Source organism: Oryzias latipes, chromosome 13 (genome assembly GCF_053564925.1).
Source record: "Oryzias latipes strain Hd-rR chromosome 13, Olatipes_Hd-rR_3.1".
Taxonomy (NCBI): Eukaryota; Metazoa; Chordata; class Actinopteri; order Beloniformes; family Adrianichthyidae; genus Oryzias; species Oryzias latipes.
In genome coordinates this window covers 29317224-29335416 of record NC_136249.1, presented here as the reverse complement: position 1 = coordinate 29335416, position 18193 = coordinate 29317224, and the positions used below count along the sequence as shown (strand labels likewise).

Below are 18193 nucleotides of genomic sequence, written 5' to 3'. Positions count from 1 at the left end.
AGAGGAAAAACTTCTTTAGACATCTCCAATAACACCTTAAAACACGCAAATCATCTGGTTAGCTTATACAGTTTTGTTCGTACAGAAGCCGATTAACAAATCGCTGCCTTTCCGGGCTCTGACGCTGGAACCAAAACTAAATGCAAGTGTCGTTACGAGAAAACTTCTTTGGAATCTGCTGCCACAATACCTAACCGTGCTGTTCGATGTTCCGGGGTTACAAACTCACAATTTAAAAAAAAAAAACCATTAAAGAAGATGAACTGTTTTATTCTGTTTTCTACAGGAGCTTGAAAGCGTTCATGAAGATGTTCAGGACATGAGCACGTGCTGTGAGGAGATGACCAGCAGGCTTAAGGTACAGTGTGATTGTTTGCATTTATACACGTGTTGTGACTGTCACATCTGGCACACACTACATACTTTTGATCATGCAATGTTATAAACACAGTAACTGTTTTCTCAGGCTGCAAAAGAAAAAACTCAAGATCTCATTGTAAAGACAAACAAGCTGCAAGGAGAAAAGTAAGTTCATTGTGACAAACAAAAGTTTTGCATATTTCTTATCTTGATTTATATCAAGTCAAATGTTATTCATAAACTTAATAAAAACATTACAAATGTAAAAACCAAAAGCAAAAAAGTGACCTTCACACACATAAATGTAAAACACATACAATGGCCACAACACTGGATCCCCCAATATAAAAGGATACATGAATTAAATGCAAAGTGGAAATGTGATTTGATGCTGAAGTGAGGGATTGTACACATATAATAAATTAAATATTTGTGGGACAAAAACACTTTAATTTAGGACTGTATTATGTGGAAAATATTACTTAACGGGGTGAAACAGAATATTGTCAGATAAACATAGCAAGCATTTACTGTATTTTTCGCTGTAAAAGTGATAGAAAGTCATAATTCCAACAAAGCCTCCGAGCAGGAGCTCCGGACAATCGGGGCTCCAATCTGTGCACAAATGTAGGAGGGAAAAAAGAGAGACAGAACCTCGCACTGCAGCAGAAAACAAAAAAACAGAGATAGAAAACGCTACAAAAATACAACAACAAAAAAAAACAATATGACGGCCACAGCCGTGACAACAAAATTTCTGTCTGCAGTCTTTCCTGAAGAAATACACATTTTGCTTTGCAAACACAACTCTAGCACCTTCCCGTCTTTAAATCATCTAAAATTTTACATGTGGGATAACGTGGGCTTTCCTCTTTTTTTCCTCATCTTTTGCTTTTCTTCATCCTCCAAAAAATATTGCTGCTGATAACCTCAGAAAGATCATAAGACACCCTGGATCCTTCCAGGAAAAAGTTTAAGTTAAGTGCGATAGATGTCCTAAATATATTGTTCTTTGCCCTTCAGTGTTAAATCCCGACTTGGTACGTCCTTTTCTTTGTAACCCCATCATAGAGCTTCGTGAACACTTGTGAAAGTGAAAGAGTTTCTCTCAAAGCGGTTCAGATTTAAATTTGTTCAAAGACTTGTTGAAAATGTTAAAGATGCTGTTGTGGGAATCACCAGATGATGAGACAGACAGTGAGAACAAAGAGCGCCATGAAGATACCATGGCGTCTTTTTTCTCAATTATCTGCTGAAATTACAAAGAACTCTCAAAGCTCTATTTCCCCGTCCTCATTTGTTCCAAAACCACTTGTCATTTAGAAAGCCTGTCAGATATGTCACAGAGCAGCATCATCATCATCAGTCCAAACCTAAGCGCCCTCATTCCCGTCTCATTTCCAGCGAGTCTTTTTATTCAGTCAGTCTCCCAGATAAACAACACTTTGTCAAACGCCACCAGAGGAGCGACGGGGTCCACTTCATAAATGCCAAGCGGTTTCAACGCCCATGTTGTGTGGTTTTTTTGTTTGGCAATATAGACCTCCATGAGCGTGGGAGAACCGTTTTTTTAATGATTTAGCTCTTGAATCTCTCCACTTTTATCAAGTCTAGCTTTTTCTTATTTTTATTTATTTTTATTAGTTTTTGTTACATGTAAAAGAAACACAAACCACAAAAATAATCAAAAACGAGGGTCAATTCTAGGTGCTTCTTGTGTCTATTTGTTGTAAAGTGTCCATTTTTCCCATTTTCGGTGTAGTTGTGCCTCTTGCAGTCTCAGCCTGTATGTTATTGTTTCCGTTGAATAGATTTCGTTAATTGTTGAAGTCCATTGCTCCTTTGATGGGAATCGACGTAGTACCCCAGTTCCTGGTCAATGATTTTTTAGCGACTAGTGACATAACTTTAAATAAGAATTTGTCACTTTGGTGGACAGAGTTTCCTGTGAACATGTACAAAGAAAACAGTTCTGCTTCCAGAGGCATTGCATATCCCAGCACTTTGCCTGTTATATCACACACCATCTTCCAAAATCCTGTTACATTTGAACACTTCCAAAATACACGAGAATGGTCTACATTTACTTCTCCATTTATCAAGTCTAGCTTAATTCAATAATTATTTAAAATAATCATTTTTAATCCCCTTCAACATTTTTAATAAACATCACATTAGGCACAGATAGATTTAGAGCTCTTTGTTACAATTATATCATTCACTTGCACTTTAATTATATCAATCAACAATGCAACACTTGCATTGTTGATTTTCACAATAATTAATTCAAATAAGGAGAAAAAAAGTTGTTAATGGTGGAAGACGTTCTTCAGATACTAAGTAAATAATTTTCTGTTATTTAAAGATTGCTGCATAAATCTTAACCTATAATTCAAGTATTTGCTTTAGTTTCTGTCATTTCTGTATTAAGATTCCCTTATGAGAAATATGTAATAACAATTAAAAACAAAAGCTTTACAATCAACATAGACTTATATGTTGAGTTCATCTTCAGTTCTACTAATGTTGATTTTATTGAATGAAGCTTCCCATTCAAATTTGGTTGAAATCTCCTTTAATGTAGACTTGCAAAGACCTTTACTCTATGATCGCTTTGAAAGGCTCAAGCAGCCCGGATAACTCTACTTATAGATGGATAGGGAATTGATTGAATTGAAGACATGGCAACAGAAAGACTTAATACCATATCTATACGTTTTTTGGTTTAAAGTCCCACTCCGATCATCTGATCTATTTTAACAGTGTTCCCAGGTCGTTTTCTAGGACATAGTTTCTACAGAGCGGCAGTAGTTCATTAGAAATTCCCCTCTGAGTTGTGGGCGGGACTGATGGCGCAGAGGACCCCCACCCCCTCTTCCTGTCGCCGAACGCTGTCTCTTTACATGCTCTCCCACTAGCTTACAGCTCCTCACAACTCCAACCCAATAATACTGATGCAACAGAAATGGCTAACAATGTTGGAGCTATCCAGCCGTACAGTTTTGATCGAGATGCCAGACAAGGATGATGATGAAGACGTACATGGATCCAGTCTTCTACGAGTGGATGCATCAGAATGGAGCCAAGCAGGGAGCTTGTGGCCCACCCAGCATATTTTCTACGTCACAAATACAATTTTTTCAAACTGCTTTGGTTTTTCATCTGCTCCTGATTCACAACACATAAACAAATACTCAGAAATGAAATTTTGGGCTTAATTCTCTTTAGAAATGTCCTCCATTATGAGGAAAATGCTACAAAAGCATTATTTGCATCACAGAAGGACTTTGAAACGTATGTCACAACATTGAGTCAAATTTTGGAAAAAGTGAATCGTTGCATCTACTGCATACCGATGTGTTTAGGTTAAAAGTGTCAAACACGTCTTTCATTAAATTTAAGGATTCATTCTTTTTTATTGTTGTATTACATTACATGAGGCTTAGTAAAGGCCAACTGAAAGGGTTTCTTCATTTTATTTGCTTGATTAAAATTTAAAACTGATTTTTTTTTTCTTTCCTTTTTTTGTTTTTTTGTTGTTTTGTAACACATAAATCCTATATTGGAATGAAAACTGTGGTTTGAACCATGGGGGGGATAACCAAGTAGGCTAATCAATTTTACATCTGCATTTATTTAGTCAATGTCCCAGATAGCACTCACGTTTTAGACTTATTAACATTTACGCATCATCCAGCAGTACCTGGCTATCTGGTGGTCAGATTAGTTGATTTTAATGTGACAGTGATACTCCCCCCCCCAGTTCACTGGGAGTTAGTGGCACGATGGGGTTCATTTGCATTTGTGGCAGGTGTGGTCTCTGCGCTCGGTGACCTTGTGCGTTACACAGAAGCGTCAGTGAGAATGATATAGAACGGTGGGAAATGACATTGCGGATGCACCGCGGCATGCATGCTCCAGTGGCGCACCATCAGCACCTCTTCACAGAGAGTTGACATGGAAATGGGAAGAGTAACATTGAAAAGAGCAATGACAGACAGCTGCTGGGGAAAAGCCACTAGTGAGCGCATGCTGGGAATGAATGAAGGTATTGTAGTGCTTTTGTTGAAGCAGTCGGAGCTTTGACAGGAGTGTCCTCTCGAGTGCTCCAGTGTCTTGTTTCTCTTTGCACGGTGCTCCCAGGGGCGGACCTGCTGTCTGTTTGCTTGACATTTTCATGTGCAGAAGCACGGTGACCCAACAGCCAGATTGCATGCTTGTGCATGCTTTGACCTTGTCTTGAGCTATTTTGTGTCAGGAAGGATGCAGCCAAACTGTCCTCTTCAAACCCACTCGGACCTCCTGCTTTTAGGCCTTTGGCCGTATCGTTTTCAGGTCACTCAGGCCTTTGCAGTCCCATTCCACCAATTTCTTTGGACGTTTTGCACTTGTTGACACTTATTATAGCAATGCAACATCTGCAGCTCCAATCTTCTGCTTTCAAGGCAGTTCTGCAGGGTGAGTTCGGCCATTTTTAAGAGTTTGTTCCCACCCTTTGATTTGTACTAGCCGAGGCTTACCTGCCCATGGCACTGCGTAATTTGTCAAGTCCAATGAAAGGAAAAGTGACTATTGCAGCAAAGGTAGAGGAGAGGAGCCACTGTTTGCAGACGACCCATGTTTGCCTGCTGGCTTCTAGATGTGAGCTTTCTTTGTTTGGAGCTGCCGCTGTTCAGAAAGGCTGTCATCAGGATCACTTAATAAATGTTGTGTGTTGTTCCATAATGAAACACAAGGCTGTTCTGCTGTCCTGGGTCAGTGCAAGATGAGTTGTCTCACTTACTGTTGGAGTTTCTCCTTTTTTTTTGTGCATCTCTGCATGTCAAGGCAGTAATTCTCAAGAGCTTACAGTCATTTTGGCTTTTGTCTTAATTACTGCAAAAAATATTTGAGTGTTGGATCAGACATTAATAAATGAAGAGGGTTTAAACCCCAGAGAGAACAATCAGGACATCAGAGGGACTATTCCTCTGTGTTTTATGATGTAACTGAATGCTCTCTTTGATCGTTGGCGCGTGGCTAACGAACAGCTTTGCAGGTTTCTACGGCATTCTTTGAAATGCCTCTGATAGATTCTAATGCGGAACGCTCCCACATGTTTGAGCCTTGTTCGCTGATTGGCCTCCTACAAAGAGCAATTGTTCTCCAGTCTTTTAGTGCGGGTAAAAAACGAAGGAGCTCTCGCAGCTCAGCTGTAATTAAGCAACCGGCAGTACTTAGTGTCTCACATCGACGGGGCAGCGTTTGAGTTTTATTACATCAATGCTTTCCCGTGCTTGAGCACATGGAGTGATTCGTGTGAGATGGGAAATCTGAGCACACAGAGACATGATGGCTCGTTGTCATCCCGACTCGAGCCTTTTGATCTGAGTTGAACTTGAAGCACTTGTTGACCTAATTTCCCCCTTAATCTCCAGCATGTAGTCAATTTCGTGTGCGTTTCCGCCTCTCTCTGGTATGTGGCGATTGCAATCTAAAGGGGAACGTGTCGTGTCCTGACAGCACAGGGGGAAATTATCCTTCTGTTCTGCCGTCGTACACTGTGTGCGGCATCTCCGTGTTGCAGTTTCCAAACTTGGCCTGATCTGTCAGGCTGGTCTTGCAACACTGCAGATGTTTCCATTCTTGTAAAAAGTGAGCCCCCTCCCTCCCTCATGTACCTCCACTGACTGTAAAATAAGGTTTATTGTCCTCCTGTTGCTCACGGCTTAATGGTGTTCATTTACAAAACCCACTTCAACCTAAACTATTATCGTCCTTCATGGAATCATAGTTGCTTGCATATTTTTAAACTTCTTCCTGAAGTGCTTCAAAGTTGTCTGCCCAGCAGGAGCTCCAACTACATCCCACAGGATTCTGTTGGGTGGATGCTAATAGAAACATGTTGCAAGCTCTTGCAAAAAGAGCGTCCTGTCAATATCTTAGCTGTTCCTAGCAGTGCACTTTCCCGTTTTTTTTTCATGTATGCTTTCCCTGCCAGCATCTGCAGTTATGTGCTGGATTGTTTCAGGCGCCTCTTTGCACAGCCTACACCTTGAGTCTTGTCTGGTGTGGTAGATCTGAGCCTCTATTGCTCTGGTGCTCAGGGCTTGTTCCTGAGCTGCCAGGATGAGCGCTTCAGTGCTGTCCTGTAGGCCAGCCCTTTCTAGCCATTGGTAGGACTTCTTGATATCAGCCACTTCAGTTATGGTCCGGTGGTACATCCCATGCAGGGGTTTGTCCTCCCATGAGGATCTGATCTCCAGCACAACATCTTCTGCTCTCCATTGCCTGAAACCTTCACTGAGCACACTGTCAGTTGGGACCTTGAGATTGATGTACTCATGCATCTTGGATGTTTCATCCTGGATAGTGGCTTCTACGCTCACTATTCCCCGGGCACACTTACATACATATACACACACAGACAGTGGGGCAAAAAAGTACTTAATCAGCCCCCATTTGTGCAAAGCTAGATTTGGAAAAGTGAAACTTAAACATGGTCTTGATTTGGGTCTGAAACTTAATTAAAATCAACCTTTGAGTCTGTCCTTACCTGGTGGCTCACTGTATCAGCTTAAAGGGCCAAACCATGCTATCCTTAAGCCTTTTATAGTAAACTATATCCATGTATCATAGTAGTAGGTTTAAGGGCTGTCATCTGGACTTTGTTTTTAAAGTTGAAGACATTTCACCTCTTATACAAAAGGCTTTGTTGATGGAATCAACCTGGATGAATGAAAGTCTTTATAGACAAATATCCATGTATATGATAATATATTACCTTTGACACACGAAGAACACGTTTTTTAATAAATATTTTCCTGAGCTTTTTTTCCAACCCAGAAATAAGACACTTCGATCTCTGAGACACCACCACCTTTCGCTCCTTGTTGGTGCCGCCCATTTCATGATGTCAACCTAGAGCCGGCCTCGGCAGTGAGTCTGCCGGCCGCCCAAGAAAACAAACCACATGTGAACTTTTGGAAAGATTGATGTTGTGATTTTGTTGTTTTTTGTCCTTTTTTAATTTTGATCAGATGATATCCCAAAGACAAAGATTAAAAGAGAAGAATCTTAAATCCTTCATTTAAGGATCCTTAAAATTCGCATGTTTTTGACCAAGTTTCTTTTTTGTTTTGACAGTTAATATAAGTTATAAAAGCACACCTTGGTCTAAGTATATTCTCATTGGAATGACTTTTTTGAGATTTTTTGATGTGTAAGTCCATACATCAGTAAAGTTTTTTGTAGTGTCATTCAGACTAAACTTTCAAATATCTAAATGAAGCAAAAGGATCATTTAAAACAGCAGAAAAACCTTCATTTAGCTGCTAATATCTGTGTCTCTGGGGCAGAAAAAAAAGTTATTTTTCTTGCATTAATATTAAAGCTTGTATAGCATGCACCACACGGATCTGTAATTTTCGTATTTTGCACACAAATATCAACACTGCCCCTCTTGAGGACCCGTGTGTGTGTCAGGGTTGATGAGCTGTAAAGCGCAGCACTGAATCACGGATTCCGGCTACAGTTTTACAGCCATTTATTTCAGCTGGCTGAGCACGCGTCACAGCCATGTGAGTAACAAAGGTCAGATGATCACTGGGTGATTCTGCTGCTACAAAGTCACCTGGTGATTTAATGCTCAATCATGCCAAGCTTCCATATAGAACCGTTTGGACGGGAGTAAAAAAATGCTGCAGTCCGTGACCCTTTTTGGGCCCTAGCGTTTAATTACGTGGCATTTAACTGTTCATCATGATTTTGTTACTTTTTCCCCCCACAGATCTTAATTTTAAATGTTGCCATACATAATGTCACCCAATTCCTTCTAAGGGTGCCATTCTGAAGCTGCTGCATTTAAGGGTGCTTTGCAGTGCGTGGCCCCCATCTGGTGGAGAAACCAGTGCATTACATGCAATTTGTATAACAGTTTGATAAAATTCACCATTTTCTTTTGTACTGTAATTCACAATTTAAGGATTATGAATTGGTAAAGGAGACTCCACACTACAAAAGTGGTTATTTTAAAATATAGAAATTGGTTCAAAAGTATTTAAAAATAAAAATAAAAATGTTTTTAAAAAGTTAATTAAAAGTAGTTCATAGTTAAAAAGTTTGCTAAAACAATAAAAAAAACTGTTTTAAAAAAAGCACAAATATATTAAAATAAAGCAAAATTGGAATTTATGAATACAAAGAAGAAAGTCATTGATAAAAGAAAAAAAAACAAGTTTTGTATGGGGCCTTATTAATACAAAGCTTTTGTATTAACCCCTTGAAGCCTGAATTTATTTCCAGCTATTAAAAAAATCTTTAGCTTTTAAGTAGATGCTAAATTAATTAAGCTGAAGTGGTGTATACATATTTGCATCAATAGGCGTCAATAGGTTAAGTTTTGACGACTTGCAAAAACTTCTCAGTATTACAAAATAGCTTCTGATTTTACATAATTTGGAGGGGAAAAAACGCTAAAGGGATTACTTTATATTGTTTTGTGGTATAAATAAAGTAAAATATTGTCCTACTTTTCTTTAGTCAAAGGCTGGAGGTGAGGGCTCAGGTGGCTCAAGCTTTTCTCGCCAAGTTCCAGCTCTCCAGCGAGGAGATGGCCGTCCTGCGAAATGCTCGGGACGCGCCCGTCACAGAGGTCAGTGAAATCACGCAATCCTCCCACTGAAATGTATAGTAAGGGACCGTGTGGCTTCGCTAAATGCGTGGTTACTAAATGCTGGACACATCTGTCAGCTTTATGAGCTGTAAAATCTAAACATTTTTTGTATTATTTTCATCCCTAAGCCAACAATGTGTTTGAGTAATAAAACATATTTAAGTCCCACTCTAAGTAGGTTTTGATCCGTTGTAAAAGCATTCCCAGTGGTCTTTAAATTATGACTATGCCATTTTAGCCAAAATCAAAAATCCTGTGTTCACATAGTTTCTGCAGAGCGGCAGCAGTTCATTGGAAATTCACCTCAGAAATTTGACCAGAACTTTGGAGCATCCCTGACCCCCCCCTCACACACACACACACACACACCCTTCCTGTTGAGTAGCAGAGAACTTGTGGCCCGCCCAGGGTATTTTCTACGTAACAAAATACAGTTTTTTGTCTGCTTCTGATTTACAATGATTTAATTTAAAAGATTACTCAGAGATGCAATTTTAAGCTTAATATTCCCAATATATGTCACCAAAAACACAATATTCATCTAAGTCAGTCTTTAAGGGTTTGTAAACATAAGCATAAGTTATTTTCTTATTTAAAGCTTCTATGGAGGATGTCCACCTTCATTTATTTAATAAAACAACCCGCTAATTAATCCATAATCTCACAAATCCGCTGCCTGTGATAATGACATGATAGAGTGTAGGCCTGCACAATATACCGCAAATTTATCGTTATCGCGACATCAAGCTGTGCAATATGCATACCGCAAAAGACGGCGAAAATCGCAATAAATGTTTACCTTAAATGTGCTAAAACAATCTCATGGCAGCTTGAAATATTGAACAAATGAAACAAATCCCTTTATGCATTTAACCAATCGGAAGGACCCGTTTACGTTGTTGATCAATCAGATGAGCCCTTTTATGTTTGCCTCCTATGTCGACGAGGGTCATTTGGAGTATAATTTTTAAACTGTTGCAGTGTAATGGAAATGATGTTTTTGGTTGTTTTGCTATTTGTTTATATACCGCGAATTATATCGTTATCGCAATATTAATCAGCAATATCGCATATCGCGAGTTTTCCTCATATCGTGCAGCCCTAATAGAGTGGTTCCTCATTTATCTTTGGAGTTACATTCTATAAAAAAAAAGCTGAAATAGACACAATCTCCGAAGTAATTACGGTAGTGTTATTTGTTACATTATTTTTCCAATAATTATAGAAGTTTTAAGATGTTTTTTTTCCCCATCACACTTTATACACTTTGTCCCAGACAAACATTAACTTTTTCCCACTCCCACAAAAAAATTATGCAGCACTTTTTACAGATATAATCACAAAGTGCTTTACGGTGTACACGCAAAATGCAATAAAAATGCAAAGAAAGACGGTACACAGAGAGAGTTTTCAAAGTATTAATAATATACCTGAGCTTTTATTTTCTAAACAGTGCCTAGATCAGAGTTCACAGTGGTGTCCAGCAGTAACTTATGGACGCGTGCGCGCCTCTGCGCGGCAGAGGCAACCGCTGCGCAGCGCATGCGCCGGGAGTTTTTTTCCACAACAGTGACACACTGTAACACAACGCTAACAGGGCTGGTTTAAAAAAACATGAATGTAAAAGTCACTGAGAGCTTTCTTCATCTTCCTCCTGTGCACTGAAACCATGGAAGTCTTCCTCCTCAGTGTCGGATTGGAATAGCATCAGACATTATTGGCCACACACTTTCTCAGTGTCTCCTTCGTTGTTGCTGTCAGTGTCACTCATCCTGAGGCAAATTCACTCCTGAGGTTGCACCGTCCTCTGTCTTTTAAAAACAGGCACAAAAACTGTGCAAGGCTGCGAAATGTGAACCACTTTAGGTGATCACAGTACCTTTAATTTAAGTTTACTTTTGAAAATAATAAATAGTAATGGCATAGGTAATTATGGTCACCAAATATCATTGTTTGACATCCATTGTGGTTGGTGCAGCTTGTGATACGATAGAGATAACAGCTGGATTAGATGATAATCTGAATATAAATCGGTTTTAGTTATGATTTACTTTTTTGTCATTTAGAATAAAAAGGCACAACTTTGATGTTATGTGCAAAAAACGAGAATAAAAACATTAAAAAATAAAAATGAACAAAAAACTGTACACTGCAAAAGCAATCCCCTTAGAAATAAGAAAAAAAAATTATACCCCATTGGAAGATTTCCTTTAAATAAGCAAAGACCAAAAAATCTTATTTTAAGAATAAAATTGTAGTCACTATGACATGTTTTCTCCAACTAAGATTATTTTGCTCTTGAAAAACGTTCTTGATAAGAGGATTTAACCTGCAAGACATTTTTTCTTGAAACTTTTATCTTCTTAAGGTTCAGGTTTTTGCAGCATACAAATAGAAAGTGAGGTAAATATGGAGGGTATTCTCTGTGCATTAAATATATCATGTTTAGAAGATCTGTATTTACACAGCATTTTCCCTAACTGAATTTTGCAGGACTTCTTTAAAGTCCTGAGCCGTGTGAAGCAAATTCATGAAGATGTGAAAATCCTCCTGCGAACAAACCAACAAACTGCAGGGTGAGTCTAAATCTGCAGACAGTTTTCAACTCTATTCTCTTAAATTGAAATCGGAACACCAAGAGACGAGTGAGGAGAAAGTGTTTGGTATTCCGTCTGGGTATGACAGGTTGCTGTGGACATGCGTATTTACTGCGGTCTCTGTCTGTTCCAGGTTAGAGATCATGGAGCAGATGGCGGTGTTACAGGAGACCTCATACGAGCAGCTCTACCGCTGGGCTCAGAGTGAGTGCCACTCCAATCCCCAGCGCCTCCACGTCTCGCCGTCTGCCTTGTTGTTCACGGCAAAAACATATTTTACATCCATCCTACGAGGATTTTCATCCACTTTCATTTAAGCCCTCACTGATAATTTACTTGTTGCTTTTTAAATTTATTTGAATAAAAAAAACGCTGCTCTTCTAGGGTTAGCATAATTGCGTGTCTAGCCCTCATTCAAGAACCTAAATGACTCATATTCTCTGACTGTCTGAGCCAAAAGAATGGCAGCAAAACCAAAATTTCCACAGTTTAACCGTGTGTTGAAATCGAAGTGGAAATAAACGGTTTAGATTACAGAAACCTCCTCTGTGCAATTATGCAATAACAAATCACAGAATAGAAAGTGTAGCACATGGGGGGCTGCAGGACAGAGAGCAGGACCCTTTTAAAAGTAGGTATACAGTTAAATTAAAAGTTGTCACTTGCAAAGCTGCATATTTCAAAAACATTTCATGTGTTTTCACCTCTCAGACTGTAACTGGCTGTAAAAACTTGTGGGGAAAATGCATTCGGTCATTTGACTCGCTTGTTGTTGACATGGTTGCTATGATCAGAACCATTATGCAGGAAGCGGCATGAACAGTTTGTATTAAGGTTATGTTGTCAGTATTTGCTTTTTTTTTTGCACTGCACAGATGAATGCAGAGGACTGACTCAGGAGACCTGTGATATCAGTCCGGTGCTCACCCAAGCTATGGAGGCCCTGCAGGATCGCCCTGTTCTTTACAAGTAATGAAAATACAGACTCATACACAGAGACGTATTATTACTGGTGTTAAGACTACATCATCGCCCAAACCAAGACTGCGTTTTTCTCAGGATGTGTGGAGTGGACCCTGAGACTCACTTCAGTGCAGCATGACAAAATTAAGTCTGAATGTTTATTAAACCCAAAAAGCCTCTGCTGCAGATCCCCAAAATAATATAAAATCAAATCGCAGATTAGCATCATTTCCATTAATGCGGTGTATTTAAAGTCCCTCTCCGATCACCTGATGATCTGTTTTAAAAGCTGTGGCCATTCTTAGGGAAAATCAAAAAACCTGCGTTGTTTTTTAGGACATAGTTTCTGCAGAGCGGCAGGAGATTATTCGGAATTTACCTCAAAATTTTGGTGGGACTATTGGCGTGGAGCAACACCGTCCCCACTTGGCATCATCCATCTTTTTGCATGATCTCCCGCTGTCAAACAATCCGTCACATGCCCAACCTGACATGACTGGTGCAACAAAAATGGTGAGAAATATTGGAAACTATTGAAACTACCCAGCCTTACAGTTTCTCTGATGATGAAAACATAGACATTCCGGGATCCAGTAGTCTATAAGGGGCTGCATAGAGCGCAGCAGGGAGCTTGTGACTCTCCGGCTGTATTTTCAATGTCACCAATGTGCTTTTTTTCAAACTGCATTTTTTCATCTGCTCTTGACAGTTTCAATAAAGAAATACTCAGAAATGCAATTTTAAGCGTATTTTCTTCATATCTGTCCTCTATCATCAGAAGAAGGCCACAAGCAAATGTTAGGATCCACTCCAATGAAAATCATGTTTTTAACATTTTCTTGTTGCATTTTTCTTATGATGGAGGACATATATAAAGGTATTTAAGATTAAAACTGGGCTGCTGAGTATTTCTTTATTGAAATCATGATAAATCAGTAGCAGATGAAAAAAAAACAGTTTAAAAAACCTCTCAGTTGGGACTCAGCAAGGGAAGTGGGCGGGGCCATAATCTCCCTGTTTCTCTCCATTCTGATGCATCCACTTGCGGACAATAAGGTACATTAACATTTTTGTTTTCCTCGTCCGAGCTGGTTATCTGGCTCAAAACTACGCGGCTGGATAGCTCCAACATTGTTCACCATTTTTTGTTGCACCGCTAATGTTAGCTCGGGGATGTGAGGGGCTTTAAGCTACTGGGAGAGAGTGTGAACAAAGGGGTGATTGGATATCAGCGGATGGTTACTTCCGCACTAGTAGTTTCATTTGAAATTCAGAGGTGAATTTCTAATGAACTACTGCTGCTCTGTAGAAACGACACAATCATAATTAAAAGACCACTGTGAACGCTTTTAGAACAGATCAAAAGATGATCAGTGGGGACTTTAAAAACACCAACACTATTTTCATTGGAGTGGTCTTATTGATACAGAATATCAGCAGGCCCTCTGCTTGATAGAAGCATACACCAAAAAAACTCAAATGAGAAAAACAGACCATGTAAAAAAGGAAAGAAAACATTGATCAAAATATCTTTAAAATTGCCAATTTTAGAAATGAATATTTGCTAAAGAGTGTGTAGCGACTAAACCAAACAGTCGCTGAGAGGCTGACGCTAGGTGGGTCCGGGTTTTGAATGACGCGCTCAAAAACCATAGAGCAACAAAGTTTGTATTTTTGCTGGTTTTAATAATGGAAAATGAAGGTAATTGCATCCACTTGTAATATTATGATCAAAAATAGAAAAATCAAGGGAAAAGCACAAAAGCGTATGAAGCGTATAAAACGCATAAAGCGGTCAACAAAAAATACGGCAACCCAGCTCACCCCCCCTTCCATCTTACACAGGGAAAAAAACCACAGGTGAGTTATAGTCAATTAAGGTCACAGCCCACAACCAGGTGACCCACCAGCTGATTACCTACACAATAACCTATAATCAAAAAACAAATCTATATTCATTTAACATAAGAAAGAACACACTTAATTCATGGCACCTACAGAGTGTTTGAACTCATAATAAAGTACAGTAAATTTGTATTCAAGATTTCTAAACAAAAATGTACTTTTGATTCCCCGTGTCTTATTTCTTTTTGTGGCACATTTATATAAAACACCTCATTTTGTAATTACAGAATTTTTTTTTCTAGATGTGTTTTTTTTTTTACAAACGTATCTTCCATACACTGTTGTTAAACTGACAAAGAGCTCACATATTGTGTTTTACTTGCGCCCTTTTTGTTATGGGACTGTTGTTTTTGGAGACTCTCAGGTGAAGAGGGAAGCCCCAGGGCATTTTTACTGATGTGCTCCTGAAAGGAGAAACAAGATTTTCGCCTATAAAAAAGTCAACAGCCTGAAGCAGCAAAACATGTATCCAACATGCAGCCATCGAGAGACGAGATTAAATGACAAAACTGCTTAAAACATTGAAAATCAGTCAAAGTTAGAGTTGAAATATTTCATGACTAAGTGTTTAATTCATTTTTTTTTTATTTTAAGTGTTCAGCATCTAGTTCAAATGTATTTAATCTTGATTTACTTAACTGTAAGGAATCAATTGAGTATTGTTGAGGGAATTATGCTTGATTAGCAAGCTTGAAATGAAACAAACAACAGAATCTCTCCAGCTACATATTTACATATTAAACCAGACGTGTTCTGTGAAGGTCAAGCTCCCAATTCACTTCCCATTTATGTGATTTGAAAGCTCAGTTATTCTAAGACAGTGTTTTTCAACCAGTGTGCCGCGGCACACTAGTGTGCCGTGGGAGATGGTCAAGTGCGCCGTGGAGAAATTGCCCTCATTAACTGATCTAAAAACATTTTCCATCTCCAGGAAATCAGCTCTTTGTTCATCCAAACAGGCCCGGATAAAACACTGAGTAGTTAGGAATATAAAAGATCTTAAAATTACTTTTTCTTTGTGTTTATTTAATTCTATTAAAGAAATTTTGATAAGAATCACGGTACCGCGATTTACCTGCAGCTATGACAGTTTGCGGAAAAGTCCCGTCCCTTTAACTGTCTCCACCAATCATTCTTGAAGGCTTAATCACATGTCATCAGTCTGACCAATCAGAAGTGCTTAAAGTCTTCACTTCCTTGTTCTTAATTCTGCTGATAAAGTCGCTCAGTTCTAACAAAAATACCAGCTAAAGCTCTTCTTTAGCGGTGTAGCTTTCCACAGAGTCCGGTGTCAGACCGTGAAACAAGTGGACAATACAATGAAGCTCAGAGACGCGAGTCTTTCTGCAAGTTTTTGGCAGTTTTCACACTCCATCTCCCATGATGCATTGGCTTAAAGAGCCAGTGTCCCAGCGCACAATGAGTTGTCCTTGCGAAACGCCTTGAAACCACAACAAACAAACAGTTTCTAAATTTTCTAATTTAACTTTCATTTCATCTCTTAGAAAAAACAGCCGCAACTTCCTGCTTTTCCGGCCACAATTATCACAAAAATGCACGTGAGATTGGGGGGGGGGCTGTCGATCAATACAGACCATGAATTTCTGTTTTTTTTTTTTTTTTGGGATGCTGGTGTGCCGCGGGATTTTTGTCAAGGTTAAAGTGTGCCGTGGCTCAAAAAAAGTTGAAAAACACTGTTCTAAGAATCGTCCCTCAGTGTTATGCCGTTGTTCACCATAAAATTTAGTAAATATGTTTCCTTAGGACTCATTTTTATGCTTTAATATCAAACTCAAATATAGATATAACTGGTGTTTTTAGATGTAGCCTGAGCCAACTGCATCAAAATATTAAAAGAAACAAGACATCATCAGAGTTTAATGGGGAGTCAGTAGATGCAATCAGTTTTGTAATGAGTGACACATTATTTTTGTGCCTTGAAATCTTGTTTTGGTTTTTGATGACTCATATTATCCAAACATACCCCCCCATCAACTCCTTTGAGTCACTCACGAAAAGCAGGAAATGAATGTATGAAACCCTGGTCGAATCTTATATCAGAAAATGCTAATAATATCCACCGTCTATGGATTTAAATTGGTGTTTGCTTTACGAAACAAAAGGATAAAAGTTCTTTTGCAGCTACACAGTGTCAATATTAATTTGAAAAGGAAAGGGAAAGTTTTTTGTGTTATTGTTTTCACGGACAAACCCCCCCTGTTTGCCGAGGAGCACCTGTCTCCGTGCCCACAAAATGTCCAAGGTCCCTCTCTGGCTTCGAATGTTGAGGCTGGATACCAGCTTTCTTGGAATCTCGCGTCGGCATTATCTTCTGTTTAGTCTGCTGCGAAGTGTTTCCCTGCCAAGTCATCAGAACGGCCTCAAAACTCTTTTTGGAAGGCTGCGCACATTGTTGACGTTAGAGAGCGACCACATCTCAGCCTGCACAACAACAGCGTGGCGGCTGCCGCCTTTTCACACGAGGGCAGGATGCTCAGAGTCGCCTTCTGTCTCCTCTGTGTTTAGGTACACTCTTGACGAGTTTGGGACGGCGCGCAGATGTGCCGTGGTGCGAGGCTTCATTGACGCCCTGACCCGCGGCGGACCAGGAGGAACCCCCCGCCCTATAGAAATGCACTCCCATGATCCTTTGAGGTACATTTCTGAAGTTATTCTTGTTAAAGGAGCCCCCAAACACCCCCCCCCCCCCATTTCAGTATTTTTGTTATTTAATCCAAATGAAAACGATAATCATGTAAATATTATATAAATATCACCACCTCTACAAGTAGTGTCTTGTTTATTATTTGTCTAATTCTTATATTTACAGTCATATATTTTGGTCATTTATAAACTTAAGATTGTAAAAAGTAAATAAAATAACTATAACTGTCATGTGATTATTTATTTTTATTTTTTATTAATTGTAAATTATATATAATTAATTATTTGTGATTAATTAATCTATTTTGAATGTAATCTAATTGCTGTGAGAAGCCTCATTTTGAGGTATTTTCATTTGAATCCGTGACATTGTGGCACATTAAAAGATTAAAATACAGCAAAGAAAAAGTGGCTTTATGAAATATTTTAATATAACAGACTTCAAAACTTTACTTTCACACCACCATGGGGTATTTTTTTTTCCAATCTCGAGCAATTAAGAAGAAGAAAAAGCCCCCACAACTGGATGCTTTGGGTTTATATGATAAACTCATGTGTACAAAGAAGGCACATCATCCTACTGCCATCCATGGTGCCATCAGGGTTTGTTTTTAAACTAAATTTTCCAACCATAATATCGATGTGCTTCTTAATTTTCACCTCTCTCTTCAACTAACCATTTCTCCTCACCTTGCTGTCAATGGAAGTCTGTCAGCAGCCAATCGATGCTCACATCAGGGAGCGGTGACACACACGATGGGTGCACACCAAGAATGTGATGCGGGTTCAAAAAACGGTCCTTGAACGTGCTTCCCCCCTACGGTGTTCACACTGGACTGTCACTACCCGAAACTAAGACATGAAAGACTTGGTGTCATAAAATTCGGGCCGGGCACAAACAGCAATTATTAATTTCTCCTTTATGATCGATTTTCAAACAATTTGCGCTTCCGTTTTTTGGAAATGACGCCATCCAAACGTCACTACCAAATCCGAGTCCCTGATTGGTCAAAGTTCGACTGGTTTCATTTTCAGTGCGCGTTCAATTGCA

At 39.1% G+C, this 18193-nt stretch overlaps 1 protein-coding gene across 1 annotated transcript in view; it reads left to right on the top strand.

Moving 5' to 3' along the window:
- The window catches only part of cog6 (component of oligomeric golgi complex 6), a 34610-nt gene that overhangs the window by 2399 nt on the left and 14018 nt on the right, over positions 1-18193 (top strand). Inside the window, exons 3-9 of the mRNA XM_004075290.5 lie at positions 287-358; positions 467-525; positions 8881-8992; positions 11507-11589; positions 11744-11814; positions 12486-12579; positions 17005-17133. Coding sequence (XP_004075338.1) covers positions 287-358; positions 467-525; positions 8881-8992; positions 11507-11589; positions 11744-11814; positions 12486-12579; positions 17005-17133 — 620 coding nt within the window. The remainder of the gene's footprint in view (positions 1-286; positions 359-466; positions 526-8880; positions 8993-11506; positions 11590-11743; positions 11815-12485; positions 12580-17004; positions 17134-18193) is intronic.